The sequence below is a fragment of the Apis laboriosa genome, unplaced genomic scaffold (genome assembly GCF_014066325.1).
Source record: "Apis laboriosa isolate Shangri-la unplaced genomic scaffold, ASM1406632v1 scaffold63_cov154, whole genome shotgun sequence".
Lineage (NCBI taxonomy): Eukaryota > Metazoa > Arthropoda > Insecta > Hymenoptera > Apidae > Apis > Apis laboriosa.
Genome location: NW_025223982.1, coordinates 707,680 through 726,013, shown reverse-complemented (window position 1 = coordinate 726,013; position 18,334 = coordinate 707,680). Strand labels below are relative to the sequence as shown.

The window sequence follows — 18,334 nt, the reverse complement described above, 5'->3', positions numbered from 1 at the left end:
GAAATAATACGAGGAACGATAATACACGATAATAATACAATCGATCCTTGAAACACATATTCTCATAACTCGTGCGTAGTTTAATCATTACCGTTTCGTAAGTTATCCTACGATTTTAATTCCGATAATCAGCAGTGTTCAAAGAGATCCTGATATCCTCCTTCCCCATGCATTATGGAAAACCAACCGTCTCCAACCCTCCCCGTCCGTCTCCTTCTTCCTCCTGCGCTCGATGCCTCTTTCATTTCTCCATATCTTTTGCTCCGGCTTCCCGTTGTTATCGGAAATCAATAACAACACCGCCGTAACAAACCCATTGTTTTCCACCGCCCTTGTGAAATCGTGTTCCGAAAACTCCCTTTCCGACCATTTTGAGTGACGCTTTAACGAGCAAGGTGATCTCGGTCTCGGGAAATTGGCTATCATTGATCAGACCTAATTCTTTTATTATATCCGCGTGCAAGAGTAATCGCGGTGGAGAACTCGGCGACCGAGTTTCCTCGTTTCTCTTTTCTCCTTTTTTTTTTCCATCGATCCATCGAACGAAAAGAGAAAAAAATTTGAAATATCATCGGGTAAGTGGACAATCGTTTCCTGTTCCCGATTTTCCGAAATGGAAGGAAAAGTGGAGGGGTAGGAAGGGAGAGAGGGAGAGAGAGACAGAGAAAGTTTTCACTCTGGTACGAGCATCCATCGAGCGAAGGGGGAAGGGAGGGGTTGAAAGGGCCGCCTATAATTAATTCCTTCGTTCGTAATTTTATCGAACCACCATTCTCCATTCTTTTGTTGGGTGAAAAGATTACGGGCCGATCATCGATATATTGTTCCGTTAAGACTTTATTATATGCATCCTTTCACCCCCGATACCGTTGTCGAGACGATCAAATGGACGAACAAATAAATAGAACTCGCGGGAAGGGGATAAATCTACTTGTTACTCGAAGGGAAATTTACGTTGGAGATGCGGCAGAGCTGCTTCAACATAAAGAGAAATGGAATCTATAACTTCTCTTTGCTCAAGCTGCCCCGGTTTTTTTAAAACTCGAAATCGGGAACACTTGTGTTTCGAGAGACCAATTATTATAGGTACTTATTTAACCGTAAAAATAAAATTACCGGGAATACCGTCGAGGCTATCGGAATTATATCATTTAAAAAAAAAAGAGAAAAAGAAAAAGCGTACCTTCGTGACCGTTATTTGAATTGTTTAATCTTAATCTTACTGAAACGGTAAAAATAAACGAAGATAAGAAGAAATTGTCTGGAATAAAATACGATACGATATTATTTCAGGGTAAGCAAAGTGGGGGAAAAAAGAAGAGAGAAAAATTAATGGACGAGAAGAGGCAGAAACGCGGGGAGTAGAAAATCGGCGGACGAGTGATCAATAGTCTGAGCATAACTATTGCGCGTGAAGCAACAATGTATCGTCGACGCACAGAGAGGAAGGCGTGGCAGCGTTCATTGGACCCTTAATGCCAATGCCAATGTCAGGGTTTTCCCGGTCAGTAACCCAGAAACCCCCACTTTCAATATCCCCCTGGAAAACCGAGAAAACGCCATCGCGCCAACCCAGCTTTCAACCGGGTTGAAACATCGTTTCCTCGAACATCCCTCGACCGACAAGCTATGCTAAGTTGATAACGCAGAGAGGTCTTTTTACCCTCCAACATAAGGGGGTGAACTGTAACGAAACTGTTCGACCCTCGTGGATATTGCAGATCGTCGCATTGCCGACGTACGTGCTTTTAGTTTCCTGTATTCGTGATGTTAACGTTAAATGAAGATAAGGAAGAAAAGTGAGAACCGTTTTGAACGTAAAGTGACGAAAGTTTTAAAGAAATTTTAAAATGAAAATTCGAACTCGGTGTCTTTGAGATCGGTTATTCGAGATTTGCATAAGAGAATGAAAAATGAGAATTAATCACGTATAGCCATGGAAGGATACTATAGAAAGATGCGACAACGAAAGGACAATAATATAATCCGCTTACCATTTGTTTATCAAGCGCCTCCATAATTTCGCCGACATCGCCGACGACCACAGCTTGTTTCCGTAACATCTCTTCTTCCACAGCTAGCCAATCGCGTATCTGAAAGAGAAATGGAGCGACGTGCGTCAAATGTCTGTGCTGAAACATTTTTTGGAAAAAAAAAAAAAAATAGGAGAATTATTTGAAAATTTTAGATGTCGTCGAGTAAAAATTTGGCCGTTCGAGGAGCGATGGGATAGAAACGGAAAGAAGTGATCGATCAGAGGGGCGGGAACAGGATAGAAGCGAATCGAGTATTTACAAGCGGAAATTAGATGGGAGCGCCTGCTCGTAAGTGGCTCGTGTCCCGATATCAGAGAAGGGACAAGGGAAAATGTACCGATACACGGTTATTATAGCGCGAAAACATTGCTCGCGCCACCATCCATTGTCTTCGGGGCATTGTTCCCGTAATTACCAAGCATTGTCCCTGGTAACGAGATTATCGTGGCAGAACGCAAATTTCACCGCAAATATCTACATTTCAATGGCAAGGAACAATAGTTTTTTTCCTTTTTTCCTCGTTAAAGAAAGAGAGATGCGCGTAATTAAATATCAAGGATACCTCGGTTAAGGATCGGTTAATTAGCGTTTCATCAAGGACGAGCAATCATTGGTGTAGAACGATTCGACGACGACGATTTCCATCACCGTGAATGCAGAGAACCACGACGAACTGTGCGCTTCCAAACGGATGAATAATTAATTTTGCGTTCAATCTCGAAAGATTTGAGTCATTCAATAATTCATTTAAAATGCTGGAAAACTTAACCGGTGGATTGGATGAGCTCGGACAAAGGTATCGTTTATCCGCAGAACTTCTTCTTTAAGGAAAGATTAATGGACAATTTGTACCCTTTTAAACGATACGAGTGGAATAATTAACGAGTCGATTATTGGATTTATTCAAATCAAGGCCAGGTGATGTGGGTTAAACGAGGTAGAATATAAAATTTTCCACTTTATCTTCCGTAATTAATTCAATTCTTCCGTAAAAAAACTTCTTCTTTCGCTTTCTACTCGTGTCTCTATTTTTAAAAAAGACACAGAGGGACACAGTTTACGTAAACCTTTCGGCTAAAAAGACTACGATGATAATCTAGTTCGGATGCTGGTTAACGCAACCAGGAAACGGATGCTTGAACGCGACCAATGACTAGCAACTTTGGTACGAGTGGTGAGCGTGCAAGTAAGTTGGCGGGTAGGTCAATAAATCGCGAAAGAGATAAGCCGGAATGCTACAGGAAATTAAGGTCTCGCTCGGCCTCGCCGACATTTTCCACCCCTCCGAAGTAGTCTCTCTCGAAACTTCGCGTCTGAGCCAATGTCCTTCTCCTCTCTGCCTTTCACTTCGGGCCCATTCCGCCTTCGCGTAAAGCCGACCTGATTAAGTGCACGTTGTCGAACAACGATCATATCTTTCGTGTGGTTTTTCTTCAAGGTGGATGTATTTCTCTCTCTCTCTCTCTCTCTCTCTCTCTCTCTCTCTCTCTCTCTCTCTCTCTTTCTTTCCTCCCTTCTTGAAAAGCCTCGACGAGAGAAGCCTCGATGAAAATGAAAGGCCTAGACGTCGCCCTCCCCCCGCCAATCCCAAGGGAGCACGCCGCGAAGGGAAGGATGGTGGAATATATGTACGGAATGGAAAATATTCCTGCGAGTCCTCGTATATATGCCAGCAGACTTTTCACGCGACAGTAGCTTTGATATTTGACCCGTTGAAAAATGCACCAGGGAGTGGTGGGATGATTATCGTCACGTAGGAATTTTAAGGTAAATGTAGAATTGAGAAGACGACAGAACGGTTACGATGACGTGAAACGTACGTGAAAGAGGTAAGAAGTTGAGATTGACAAATATTTATACCAAATATTTCCCTTGGTTCTATTTTTTTCTCTCTCTCTATTTCTCTTTTATATAGTAATTTGAAACTATTCTTCATCGTACGGTTTACTCTCGATTTGTTGTTCCTCTCGTGTACCGATGCTTTAAAAAAAAAAAAAAAATCTATCTGTTCGAATATTTTCGTAAAGCTGGACGAACAAAGAGACGCGAATTGTGGAACAAGTGAAATTTCAAATGAAATTCGTTTATATAGAAGAACGGAAGAACGGAAGCGTGTGTAAAATCCGTTTCGTCCATTCGATCGTAAAAATATGGATATATATATATATATATGTGCATGGAACGACGCGACACCTATTTTCAGGAGAATTTATCCACGAGAACGAGAACGAGAACGAGAACGAGCCCTCTCAGAAATCGAATCAGGGAAACTTAATTAAAAATATTGGAAGGCGAACGACCATCGCAGCCCGGGCTGACCTATATCGCGCCTCTTCCACTTGTTCCTTCCATCGTGTCACTCAAAATAAACGAGCCGCTTAATTTGAAATATAAACGCAGCTGTGCCTGAAATCGATACAAGGTAGGCTCGGCAAATGATGAAAAATAGATGGAATCCATTTCGTCGCCGCCTCTTTCGATCGAGTTCCAATTTCTCGAAGCGAAAAAAAAGAATTCCGAAATTATTTATGGAATTATCGATAAACGAGGGGAGAGGGGGAGAGAAAATAGTTGGAACATTCGCAGGAAATTGTAGGACAGGGCCGTTAAGGCCGGAAAGAAGATTAAAAAGACCGATCTTTGAATCCTCGGATAACAGAGGAAAGCAACGAGCGTTATTGTATATCGATATATTAAATTTTCCCATGGAAAAGCGTACAAGCTTATTTTTCGCTTTTGATTGAACAGAATTGGATCGATCCAACGTTTTGTCTCTGTTTTCTTCTTTCATCGGGGACGGGTGAAACTTTCCGCATTAACGGCGTATATTTCTGCGTGAAAAGTTCAACGACTCTTCCTCCCACGTTCGGCCGCGCTCGTTCCATCCGTTGTTTCACTCTCTGCTCGCGTCTTTCTCTCGTGGGAAAAAAATATCCTAAATTTCAACGAGTCTTGCTTCTTTTTTCTTTCTTTATTTCTTATTCTTTCCCCCCCCCCCCCAATTGTTAACGTTTCCAAATTCCAATCGTTGACAAAAGACGCAACAGGAAGGGGAAGGGAATTGGTATCATCGGAACGAGCATAGATCACGGGGCAGGGATGAATTTAATACAGAGAAAAAGTTGACAAGACGCGCGTACCATGCGAGAGAGAACACGCGCGTCAAATAGGAAAACATTTCGCCGGGACGACCAGCAAGAATCTAATAAGCTAGATACCACGCTTGCCTCAAAGGAAAATGGAGTACGAAATAGTTTCTGTGCCGGGAGACACGGAAACGAGATTCTGTACGACGAAGAGAAAGCGTATAGAAACGTGATTGAGAAGGACAGAGAGAGAGAGAGAGAGAGAGAGAGAGAGTTCTGGCATGTGGAAATAAAAAGAAGAAAAAACACACGCGTGTATCGCTCTCCACGGTGAATGGAGGGACGTAGTTTTTAAAAACTTCGGTGAAGAAGAAGGGTAACGTGAATAAATGGAGGTTTAAATCGAGCTCGTTTAAAATTTCACCAACCTAGTTTTCCAAGTGTTCCCCGCTTTCGTTTGTCTTTTATTATTCTTCCTCTTCCTCTTTTTTCCCCCGTCTTTTCTTCCCCCGGTTTTCGCGCGGGCCACCGTGTCAGAATCGATGATGGCCGACCTAATCAATTCCACGGAATAAATGCCGTGGGCACGCACGGCAGAGACGAGGCCTAACGCGAGGCAAAATAGAATTTCATCGGCAACTCGATCCCCGCTCGAGTCTCGTTACCGCGAAGCCTCTCGCTCGTTTTCATGCAAACAGCACAATACTTGTCAGCGAGACAGCGCAGCCGGAAATGGAAGAAGGGAGATAGCTGTTATGACGTCGAGCTGAGCTGCAGTCTGACTGTTGACTCGGCAAATAGGAAAGGCGTACCATAGAATCGACACAATGGACGGCCAGATGACAATAAAATCCATCCGAACGAGATAATTACGAATTTTTTCTTTCTTTTTTCTTTCTTTTTTTTTTTTTTCTTTTTATCCAGGCCGTTCGAATTCGCCTCGTGTAAATCGTTAAGCGTCACTGGGTCTTGTCTGGAAGACACGCTTTCACCGCGAAACTGGTGCAAAAGTGTCTCTCCATTAAGGGCGGCGAGAATTTAGAACGCTATTTTTGGAAATGTCCAAGTTTCGCGCACGTTCGAAAGGAAGTTCGCAGCACAGAGAGAAGCTGAAACTTTTAAACCGACCTATCTCGAATTTTTTTACTTCGAGATCGATCAATATAGAATATAGAACGTTGAAAATTTTATCGTTTCCGATCGATCAAATTTATTTCGCGAAAAATTTTATCGTCCTCATTTCCTCCGATTAAATTCTCGTTTCCCGATTCGAGAGAGATCGATGAATGATGGTTATATATATATAATGATTTCTACTTGATTAAATTTATTTAACGTCCTCTTGTTGTGCGCGAAAAATTATTCGAAAAAGCTATTAAAAGGATGTAACACGATGATGCTTTGGAAAATGGAGTTATCAAAGGGACACATTTACGTCGAATAAACGAAGAAACATGCGAACACGCAAAGTACCCTCGACGAGGCAAGAACAATATAGCGCGTGCTACAAGTTAAAAGGGGCTTGATAAACCGGTATACGGATCGTTGAACAAAGCTTTACTGCAAAGGAGCATCCCAGGATCGTATAATAGCGAAGAAATTGCGCCGAAACTAAGGTAAACAGAAACAAGATAACAACGCGCGTACCTTGATATATTAAGATATTTCCCACGAAGGAAAACGTTTTTCTCACGAGTCAGTTAATTCCTTTAGATGATATCGAAGAAAAGATCTAACAGATCTTAACAATTGTCGGATAAAAATAAAGGACGAAAGTCAAAGGAATTTTTCGAAAGAGTGAAATGTCCAATCTTGTTATTAAAAAAACAAAATTTTATTACAAAAGAAAAAAGAAGACACTCTCTCTCTCTATTCGTTAAAAAAAAGAAAAGTAAATTTCTCTACGATCAAATCGCAAACGATATTTTAACAAGTTGCTCGAATTGTCTCGATTGTGTTTCCAGAAGAAGTGAGAAGAAACAGCTCGAAAAATACGCTTTGTGTAAATAGAAACCGGACGCTACAGTAGTGCAAACACGTAATAAAGTCGACAGGCGTGTACTATCGTGTAACGGTGGCGCGACACGAGTAAAAATTTCATAAAAGGAAAAACATGAAATTTGATTGTAACCAACCGCCGGACTCTGCTTGGATCCGATTTAAAGTGGAAAAAAAAAAAAAGAGATGGAATAAAAAGAGGAAAGGAGGAAGAATAAAAGGTTGTTATTAAACGAAGAAGCGTCGAGAATTCTTCGCCGACCCGATCTTTTTGTGAATTTCAGGGGTTGGATCCGGCCACTTCGATAAAAATGTTCCAGAGAGTAAAAAGTACGAAGGAGGGACGAAGATGAGAACGTTGCGAGGGCAAAGAAACGGGGAGGGTAACTCGATAAAATTGACCGAGTTATACGGTTGCACGAGCGGTTCGACACTCCTGCGCCGTCTCCGCGCTGTCCATCGCCGTCACACAAATCTAATTCCCGTCCCTGATAACCGAACCCATGCCAGAAGCATGGCAGAATATTCCAAGATCGCGGTTCTTCGGGATTTTTCCCTCGTCCACGTATTTCAGATGGGGGGAATAGCGCGGTTCTCGGCTAACACGTGGGTGTGGATGGAACCTTCGACAAATTCGGCAAATAATCGCACAGCTGATGCCGCGAAAGGCAACAAGATTTCCTCCTCGAAACATCGGACTTTGAAAAGTTTCTCCGCCATCATCGAGAGCTTTGAACGACAAACTCATCCTTTTTAAGCTCTTTCGTTGAAACAAGAACTTCTTCTTCTTAGTTCTTCTTCTTCTAGTTTTACTTAATAACGTGACTATTTTTTTAAATATTTACATTTGTAGGTTTTTCTAATAATATCGATCGAACGTATGGATTTTTGTTTGCGTTTCTCGGACGAGTGGAAATCAATCGGCGTCCGAGCGGCGAATATCGAAAGAGGAATTAATTTCAGGGACTCGGCGCGCTAATCCAGTTAGAGCGCGTCCCTCCTACTTGGAGAAGCATAGAAATACGCTTTACCCCTTATTTCCACGGGCAGATTGCCCGTTGCCACGGCGTGTGAATTTAAATGTCCCCCAGCACTGTTGTACTTGCCTCGGTCTCCGAATTCAGCGCCGATTCCGACCCGCTTCCATACAATTCCGAAAATTTCGCGAATTTCTAAGAAGTAACGGGCCCACCTCTCGGATAAGCTCGAGATCCTTCCGAAAGTCGCGAGAAAAAGAAAACAAGGGACGAGAAGAAAAGGGGGGAAAGCGAAGAAAAATTAAATTCCTCGAATGTCATTAAGAGGGGCTGAAAGAATCGTAAAAGAAGAATGGAACACGCGGTGGAAATTTAAACCTACCGTACCGTACGTAGAAGGGTGTACCGTTTAACATTTTTCTTTCTTTTTTTTTTTTTTTCCTTCCAAGTTGCACGAGCACCCTCCGGCACGTCCGTCCGGCTACGTCGCCATATTCTCGTCACTCTCTTTCCACGTAGCCGTAATTTATGAGCTTTAATTAGCCAAGGTGGCCCGAGGCTGGCTCTCGGCATTATCGTAACTAACTCCACCTCCGTTACACCTTTCTCGATCTTATCCCTCTCGATTGGTCGGACATCGTGCTGTCCAAACGAACGACCAATCGTGACTCGTTCGACAATCTATCATCACATTAAACGTATTCTACGTATCGCGTGGGAAAAGCTGTGATCCGTTTCCTTCGAGATGTATCGAACGATACATTGGCTAGCAGTGATTATCAGCCGGTTAACGGGCTATATTATACATATTTCTTTGTTATCAATGCTGCGGGACGGAAGGCGGTGTGACCCTTTGTTTCCGCGATACAGCCTGTTGCTCCGCGCAATTTACAAAGGGTTGATTACCAGGCGAATTCTCGAAAATTTCGCAACCTCTCTCGAAACGTTGGTAATAATAAATATCATCACGTGACAGGATCGTCTCGTCGAGGATTCGTCGTGAAACGATTTATTAAAAAGAAGGTAAGGTTGCGCGTAGGTGAAAATGATATATCGCCCCCGTCGCCTATAAAATGCTATTCAAAATTGAATACCGTCATCTGTTGCTACGTAACTCGTTTACAAATTTCCTTCACGTGTATCGTAAAATTGTTACGACGTGGACGGATAATAAGAAAAATCGGCGTGTAGGCGCGCATAGACGAGAAAAGAGGAGGCTTACCTGTAGCACCGATTTGTCAAAGCCTGCTACAAGAGCAGAGGGCGAGGAGGAGGGTGAAGGCGAGGACGAAGGCGAGGATGTGCACACCGAAGGACTAGTGGTGGTGACGGGGGTCGAGGGTGTTGAGGGGGCAGGGGAAGGTGTCAACCCCCGAGGGCCCCCCGCAGTTGCACCCGATGCCCCCGGTCCTGCTCCTGCGGTCTTTTCCACTTCTGCAACAGACCAATAAAACATGCGTTAAATGTACGTTTAATTCAACGTGAAACAGAGCGTTGATTATAAATATTTCACGTCTCTCGAAATTGTTTCTTTATCTTCTTTATTCAAACCTGATAAAACCTGATATCTCGAGGTACAATATGATTCTAACTCAATGCCACCGAATCGATAAATTTCGGCATTCGATGAATTCAATTATCCAACCTCGATCCACGTCCCAATTAAACGGAATATCGAGCGTATTACATCAAAAAGCATCGTAATTCGTTTTTCATCGAGCACGATGTAGAACGTTCGTCTCGCGGCGAGAAAGCAAGAAAACTTGTAATTTTCCGGTCGAACGATAACATTGTATTCTTTCTCACGCGCGGCAATAGATAATAGGGAAGGAAAGAGAGGGGTTGAAGCGAGGGGAGGAGGAAGTGGAGACGGAACGGTTTCGAGGCACGTACCCGGATCGAGGGCGCGGTCAATTCATTGAATAGGAAAGTAACTTTCATAGTTTATAAGTTTATCCTCCCAACTCGTTTCGAATCGAGTTAGTGGGAAGGCGAGAGAGAAAGAGAAAGAGAGGGAAAGAGAAGCTCGCGTCAGAATCTCGAGCGAAGAATCTTGAAGAAGATGCGTTTAATATGCTCGGCTCTAATGTAATCGAAAACTTCCAAACGAATTCGTTCTCGCGGTGCTCGATTTGCAACACTTCTCTCGAGAACTTTAAACGAGGCCGGATTGGCCGTTCGAAATTCCATAAATTACTGTCCCGATGATTGAAAGCGATTGAAAATATCCCCTCCGCTTTCCGCTAGATAACATTTCGAGAGGAAGTCCAATTAGACGGATCCTAGAATATCGCGGCAATCTCTATTCGTTTATCATCGTTCGTGGAATTCTTACGTCGATAATTTGATAAGTCGGGATGAATGTATATTCTCCTGGTCGAGGCGATAATTAAACCAGAGTGATAAAAATAAGATGGAAGGAATTAGTTTCAATCGCTTCCATACTTGCTTTCGCGTATCTCGTTAACGTTCACTCATCGAGCGTACGATTGAACATGAATGTTTATTGTTCGTCGATTCGCGGGATTATGGATTTATCCGATGTCGTGAGAGATAATTAATTAACGAAAGCATTAGATTCGCGTAAAGTAACGAAAACGTTGTTTATGCACAGAGATTCGCGCTAAGGGAAAGAATAATTTGTACGTCTTCTCGAGTTTCCAACTGCTTCGGGCGTCAAAGAACGAGCAAAGTATTCCGATACGCGAAAATATGCCCCCGGAGATCGTGATTCACGCCGAGCTGAATTCAGTTTTGCCATTTATATATTTTTATCCACCGGCCGTGGTATTATCTTAACAACCGAAGGGAGGGGCAAGCTCTTTTTTACTGCTGAATTTCGTTACGTTCTTGCCTGCAGTCGGCAACAGAAGTCGGAGAAAATGGAGGAAGGTTTAAAGGGAATGGGACGAATGGCGGGAACTCGTTTGCCCGTGTAATTACTCATGAGGCGTGGAGCGAAGAAATATTTCTGAAGCAAGTCGGATGCAACGCATCTTAACGTATCCCTCGAAACCCTTTTTCTCCCGTTTAAACGACCGTCGGGAAACATTTTCCCCGGTCGCCAACAGTTTAATACGCGTATTAAGACTTCCGTCTCATCTCTCCTTTGACCTCTCCTTCACGCTTCAATCCATCCTCTCGAATTTCTTCCTCGAGACTCAAATATTTGCCGGTAATTTATTAAAATTTACGGGGAACTCGGGGAACATCTTTCGAGGATACTTGTAAACTTTGATAAGGATGGATGAATAGTTGAAGAGACACAGTCGTGAACGGACGAGCACGATTACGAATATGAAATTCTTCCTTAATATCTCTACTTTAATCAATCTTAAAAAAAATCTTAGAGAAGAATCTTAGATCAGAAATTTATGTTTGACTAAAATCAATTCAATATCCGACAATAGCATAAAAGTAATGGTAAGATCGTCCTTCGATCGAAACGACGATTAAAACGACGGGATGCTCGAATAATTCTCTATTACACACTCTCTATTACATATATACACACACTACACAACAAAGTTACCACTCGAAGGTTAAACGGAGAAATTAACGATGGACCAGTGTCGCCCGATTTATGAGGTAACGCGAAACTCCATGATACATCCGCGTATTTGCGTACGTGCACCTGCACCCTCCCCCTACCCTCTCTTCCCCTCCCTTGGATGAGACGCAAACTTGGCGAAACGCGAGCAAGATGGAAGGGAGAGAGAGAGAGAGACGCGCAAACCTCCAAGCACACTTCGAACTCCCGTCATAAGTTCACCTTACCCCTAAGTCCTTTTCGCATTCCGAAGTTGGATACTCCTCCCGTCGCAACTACGTCGGCCAACTCGAGTTACAAGCTAAAATACATAATAACAATGCTCGCATCATAAAGCTCGCGCGCATCTAGAGCTCTCTCTCTCTCTCTCCTCCCCGTTTCTAGAGCTCTATAACACGGGCTCTGTTAGATTATGCTAATAGAGAAGGAAATCCCGCCACCACGGGAAGGGCGGGAAGAAACGAAACCGCGCGCTTAAAATTCTCCTCGCCTTTTGTTCTTTAGGGGCTTTAGCGGCTGCCGTGTACACTCATACGTGACTCGTATATCGTCAAGATCACTTTTTTCCTTTCTTCTTTTTTTTTCTATCTCCAGCAAAGGGGGGAGGGGGAAAATTTCGCGTGCGCGAAGAAGAGGAAAATGCGGGGGTAGGGTGTCGTGCGTTTTTAGGCGGAATAAATCAAATGTAACTTCTCCTCCCCTTATAGGGGATCGTTTGTCGAGGGATCTCCGTTTGAACGGGCGCTAACCTCGCGGATCGCAAGGGAGGAGGGAGGTTTACGGAATTTCAGGATTCGATTTCTGTCCAATTAAGGGTCGAATCGGCACGCCGCGCGTACGAGAACAATGGGCGGTGGAAGGTTTTACGTATTCGTTGAAAGAACCGCCACCCACCCTTCTCCTTTAACAAACACGGAATTCGTAACGCGCTGGGTCCGCGAAACCGTGATGGTGAAAGCGAGGGTGAGGCTCTCTGAAGAGGACATTCGTAACACTTGTCGCCGCAGCAGCTGCCAAGAGGGAGTTATTGCGCTCCCGTAACAACGGCAACAAGGGTGGAACTTTTCCAACGGCGTACCGTCAACGGGAATCAGACGCCTGGCCAACGTTGCCCTTTGAAAACGCGTCACCTCTTTATCAAAGCTAACAAGAAGCGTCGACTCGACTCCTGCCACCGAGTGGCTAGATCGCGAGACAAAGATGTATCCGGCATCTTCTCGCGTCGATCACAATCATCACGAATACCTTCGTCCAAAATTGTTACGAATTTCCATATTCTGACGAAAGAAGAAATTCTTCCAATCTCCAATTTCCGACACGACTATATCCATTTCGATTACAAGAATTATAAAGTTCAACGTCTCTTGGAGACGTAAACGGGCTGGCTGCTCCACACCCCACTCTCAACCGCTATTTGTAAAAACAGAAAAGCTCGGCGCGTCGAGCGATTTATTCGCACGTACGCGCCATGGAAGACGAGCTTCCAGTCGGTGGGCAAAGGAGAAAGAGTACAGAGGGAAGAAAGAGGAGAGAAAAGGAAAAGTAGAGAGAGAGAGAGAGAGAAAGAAATCCCTTGTTAGCGGCAGGTACGTAGGTAGGTCCGCCGAGACAAGTGGCGCGGCGGGGTGGTACGCGGTGAAAAATAGGACGAATTTGCAGCGAGAAACATCAATTCTCGGTGGCAGTAGTTTTATTCCATGGAGGCGCGGCCAGAAGAAACGGGCGTTGAGAGAGAGAAAGGAGAGAGAGAGAGCGGGCAGAGGTACTTGAAGCCCACTTCCCGGTGAAAAATAGGGAAACCGCGCGCCGCGAGCTTAGCTCGGCCGTTCGTTCGTTCGTTCGTCCGCCAAGTGGGGTGGATAAGTGATGCAACAGTACGGAGCAGGGGAACGAGCCGGCATCTCCTACCGAGGAGAGGAGAGACTAAAGAAGAAACTTGGTGGAGGGAAAGTGGAGGGATAGCCAGTGAATGAGAGTGATAGATTGCGCGACGCCATCCTCTGACACTCTTCCACCAAAGGCCAGCAGTCCTGCCCATTGTACTCTGCGAGCCGGAACCCAATGGTCGGGACAATTCTAGACCTTCCGTTCCGCTAAACGCAGTATCCTCTTCCGTTTCTTTCCCTTTCCCAGAGAACTTTATATATTTCGGCCACTGGAATGGAGCGAGGAACGATCGAGGGGGATGATTTTGTTTTAATCGAAAGAAAGAATCGTCGATTGATGTATTTACAGGAGAAGAAAGTTTAGGCGAGCTTAGAGAAAATAGTAGAATGGATAGGAAATTATTAACTGGTTAATTATACGTGCAATTGATTGCAAAGGAGGAAAAAAAATTTGGAATGGGGAGAGGGAAAGAATATAGGTAGAGAAAAAGAAGTGGAAGCTATTTCGATGCAACCAGCCAGCGTATCCGGTGTTCGCGTTTGAGTCGTCGTTAAGCGGCGAAGAAAACCAAGCGGAAAATCGAATGAAGGTTCAACGCGGGGACGCGTTGTTCCCGTCTGAAAATTAACACGTTTAATTCCGAGCTTTATCCCGATCGCGTCGATCCGTGTCATTTTGGGATAAACGGCCGGATAAAAAGCGAGGGGGGGGATTAAAAAAATTATTTTGCGACGATAAATCATGATGAGTTCGCGTTGCGTGGCGAGCAACGCCTGTCAACCGCTTTATAAAGGCCGTATTTTTAAACAAAGTTTCGAAACGCGTCGAACATCATCATCGGGCGAAATTGACAGGCGAGACAAGAAATATAACAAAATTGAATCGAGCAAGATAATCGCACGAGACGCGTGATCGTTCGATTAAAAAACGTTTTATACGTTTTTTTATAAATACTTATTCGAATTTTTCAACGGGGATCGGAAAAGAGCGAGGACGAAGGAGGTTGGAATGGACCGGTTTGATGCATACTCTTCGACTATTCTATGGCCATTAACGGAATCAAAGTAATTAGGTAGATGAGCGTTTCGTGCGTCCAAAGAGCGTGGTACAAAGCGTATAAATCGTATCGCTTGGAAGAGGGTGAAACGCGAACCGTGGCCGGTAACCGGTTTCAGCCAGACAAATTGCCGTCAATAAAACAAATAGATATCCGGCGGCGATACGAATGTAAATGAATCGATAAAATCATGACGGACGAGGACAGGTAGGAGAGGATTAAAAGATTTCCCGTGGATAAACCGGGAGCGAGGCTTTTCTCCGCAACAACCCTCCTCCCCTCGGAACTGTAAGCGGATGGTGAATTAAAATAAAGCGTCCACGTAGCTTCTTACAAAGCAGAATACAAAGGTTCTTCCCTTGGAAACTTAGGAGGAGGTGAAAATTTCCGAATTTTTAATACTTATCCTCATTTCCCTGTGCGATTCTTTTGGAAAATTATCCAACGTAACGTCACGACTATCTCGTAATTCTTTCCCAACGAAGAACCATCACGATGAACTGAATTTACTTTGACCTCAGTTTCCGCTATAAACGGTGTGTACGTTATATCCGTACGTGATGGCTGCCTAAGCACGGAAAATGTTTAAACAAGTACGTGTACAACGTTGAATTTCACTCGAGTCTTTTTATCCTATTAAATAACGGGGTTGAAAAACGTGGTCGAAAAAGAAATTGGGGAAGAAAAATCAATGGAAGCGCATGAAATTAACGGTTAAATAAGATTAAAAAATTCATGAACATGGGGAAAATGACTCGTTACCTCGGCTATATATATATATTTTCGGAGATATTTTAATATTTAATTAAATTCATGGAAACGAGTGAGAGAGTAAGAGCAGCGATTAATTGTAAACCGTATAACATCGATAAAATTATAAAGAAGATGAACATTACGGTTAGAGCAAATGGTTAAAAATGAAAGGCGCTTTTAGGGCCTCGTTTCATTATTTCGACTTTAATTTCGCCTCTAACCGTATACCTGTTGGCGCGATTAAATATTTACCGGTACTTTACCACCCCCTTTCCCGCATCGAATAGCGTCTTAGAAGCAACACGTTCCTAACATGTTGCTTACATTCACCTGACTTCACCTTCCGTGAACACGATCGTCTTAATGGTGCCGCGTGCATCGATAAATTTCATTCCCGCGACACCGTTTATCACGGATATCGTTCATTAAACTTTGATATCAATTACGCGAAATTTCACCTTCGCCTCTCGTCGCGATCTCGTCCCGTGGAATTTTTGCTACGAGTTAATTTAATTGGATAAAAAGCGAATGTGGAGCGCCGTTTATTCGGCGCGGAATCAAACGGCACACTTGGTTGTAAAAACTTTTACGCGCGCGCTGTAATGTTGCGAGCAACGATGGTTAATTTGATGAAGTTGACGACGCGTGCAGTTTCTCGCTCCAACGAAACCTGTTAAACGTTCCATCGAAAGCGAAGCGATGGAAAAGAGAAAAGAAAAAAAGAAAAAAAATAGGAGAGGAGAAAAAAGAAAAGAAAGAGAGAGGGGGGAGGGGGGGAAGGAAAAGGAAAGAAGAGAAGAAAATGGACCGATGCTTCTCTCCCCGTGGAACCATCATGGCAAAGGACGAATTAATCTGGCTTCACGCAGAGCGAACGGCCCTTTTGCCCCACGTTTTCGATGTAATTGAATCTCTCGTCTTTGCCAAGGCAATTGTTCCGCCCTTCTCGCCCCCGGCCGAGAAATTCAGGGCTGCTCTCTTACCGCGAGAAATTAATCTTCCCTTTCGCGGAAGCGATTCCACTCGGACTTCGAGCCGGTGGGGATAGAGAGAGGAAAATAAAAGTGATAGACCGGGTTCGGTTTTCGATCCTCCTCGCCTCCAACGGGCATTCGTATCCTCCTCGATTGAAAATAAATTCTCTCGATGCTCAACCTCTTCTCGATGCTCGCGCGTTATGATCCCACCCGATCACCGTCCGTTCGTTCCGTATAAAAAATTTAAAGTGGAAAAGGTATAGGGAGCGAATGCGAAATCCGGAATTGGTGGCTTTTTCGATGAATCTTTGAAAGGGGAGATCCATTAGGGGGAGGAGGGGATGAATTCGTGATTATATTTTTTTTCTTTTTCTTTTTTTTCTTCTTCTTTCCCCTCTTTTCAGAGGTTAGGCTCGAAGACCAAGATCCATTAAACCTTATCATATTAGGATAATAGGATTTCTTTTTATTACGATGTCCCTCGAACGAGAATTTCTGTTTATCAGCGTAAGACACTCCCATCTCATTCTTCCGGGGATTCTTCCGCGTTCCCTGGAAAGCACGAAGACAACGAAGAGGGCGACGAGCGGAGAGAGGGTGAGGGTGAGGATGGGTGGAGAAAAATTACTTTCGCGGGAAGACGTGACGGAAATGGCGGAGCAAAGATTGCAAAATTACGGGACATATTTAAATATCGGCGAGGAGAGCCGAGGCGAGGAAAAGTTTATCGGCGGCGAGGAGCGATTCCTCTCGAACGACAACGACACAACTTCGTGAACGTGAGGGATGGGGCACTTGTAGGTCGAAATTACAGAGATTTAATAAATCCATCCATCCTCGAGGCGGCGTAAAAAGTTTAACGGAAAGGGATGAGGAGGGGAGGGACCGAGCCGGAAGATTACGATAAGCCGAAAAAAATGAAAAAAATCGGAGAACCGGTACAATGCGTTCCGGTTCATCGCTTCGAGATTAAATACGTCAACGTTACCATAAGCTTCTCGTTTCCTTAAACGTAGTATTACATCTTCCGAATATATAATGCGCGATATTTTTCTTGCCAAATTGCAGAAATATAATCTACATGTAAAATTAGAAAAATTGTAAATTCTATAATTTATTTGAAAATAATTAAATTCTTATTTCAAAGAAAAAACATTTTGTTGTATGTCTTCTAATACAAATTTTCTTAATGCATTTGTCTTATTTTTGTATATCCCTTATTGTATATGTATATCCCTGCACAGTTTTCGACCGTGGAAATGAATATCGAGCCCAATGGTTCACGGTGTCAAGGAAATTTCGCCTTTAAGAAATTCTCGCCACGTTTCAATGTTACACAATGCTCTTGTGTTGAAAGATCTATCAAAAACCACAATGCGGCACATTGCAGAACAAATCTACGAGAACGCATCTCACGATATGTTTCATAAGCGATAAAACCGGGTGAAAAACGTACGAATAAAAGGCGCGAACTCAAGTCTCTCTCTCTCTCTCTTTCTCTCTCCGGCAAAGAATATAAATCATATGCTTAAGGAAGTGGTACGGCGGGAATGGTGCTCCTTTTGTACGGAAGATTACGGGGTGCAAAGGAGTTTCCTCATTTTTCATCGCGGCGACCGTCGGAATTAACATATTCATAAGATATTTATCAAGGTATCTCTTTGACACCTATTTTTTGAGCGCACCGCTTATGAAACGAATAAATTAGACGAGGGACCATCTTTTCACGAGCCGGGATGGAGGAAAAGGAGAGACGAAGAAAAACTCGTGCCCGCGAGAAATATATTTAAACGCGTGATATATTCCGGCTGCGAAATATCTTCGTTGGAACGAGACGAAAAGTGAGACGAAAAGGAAGAAAGAGAATGGAAAAATTTGAACGACAAAAAGCGAGCGAATTGACGAGACACGGCGATAATGAACGCGTACAGAGGTAGAGGTGTGTGCCTTTATACGGATATAGATGCATACGTAATTCGACGACGGCATTCATGTCTCGAGACCTCGAACAGG

At 43.6% G+C, this 18,334-nt stretch overlaps 1 protein-coding gene across 8 annotated transcripts in view; it reads right to left on the bottom strand.

The window, feature by feature from the left end:
• Positions 1-18,334, bottom strand: part of LOC122718425 (dystrophin, isoforms A/C/F/G/H) — a 420,738-nt gene that overhangs the window by 341,394 nt on the left and 61,010 nt on the right. For all 8 annotated transcript variants that reach the window (XM_043943440.1, XM_043943444.1, XM_043943448.1 and 5 more), the window contains 2 exons: positions 9,320-9,531; positions 1,995-2,093 (listed from right to left, as the gene is read on the bottom strand). In XM_043943440.1, coding sequence (XP_043799375.1) covers positions 1,995-2,093; positions 9,320-9,531 — 311 coding nt within the window. The remainder of the gene's footprint in view (positions 1-1,994; positions 2,094-9,319; positions 9,532-18,334) is intronic.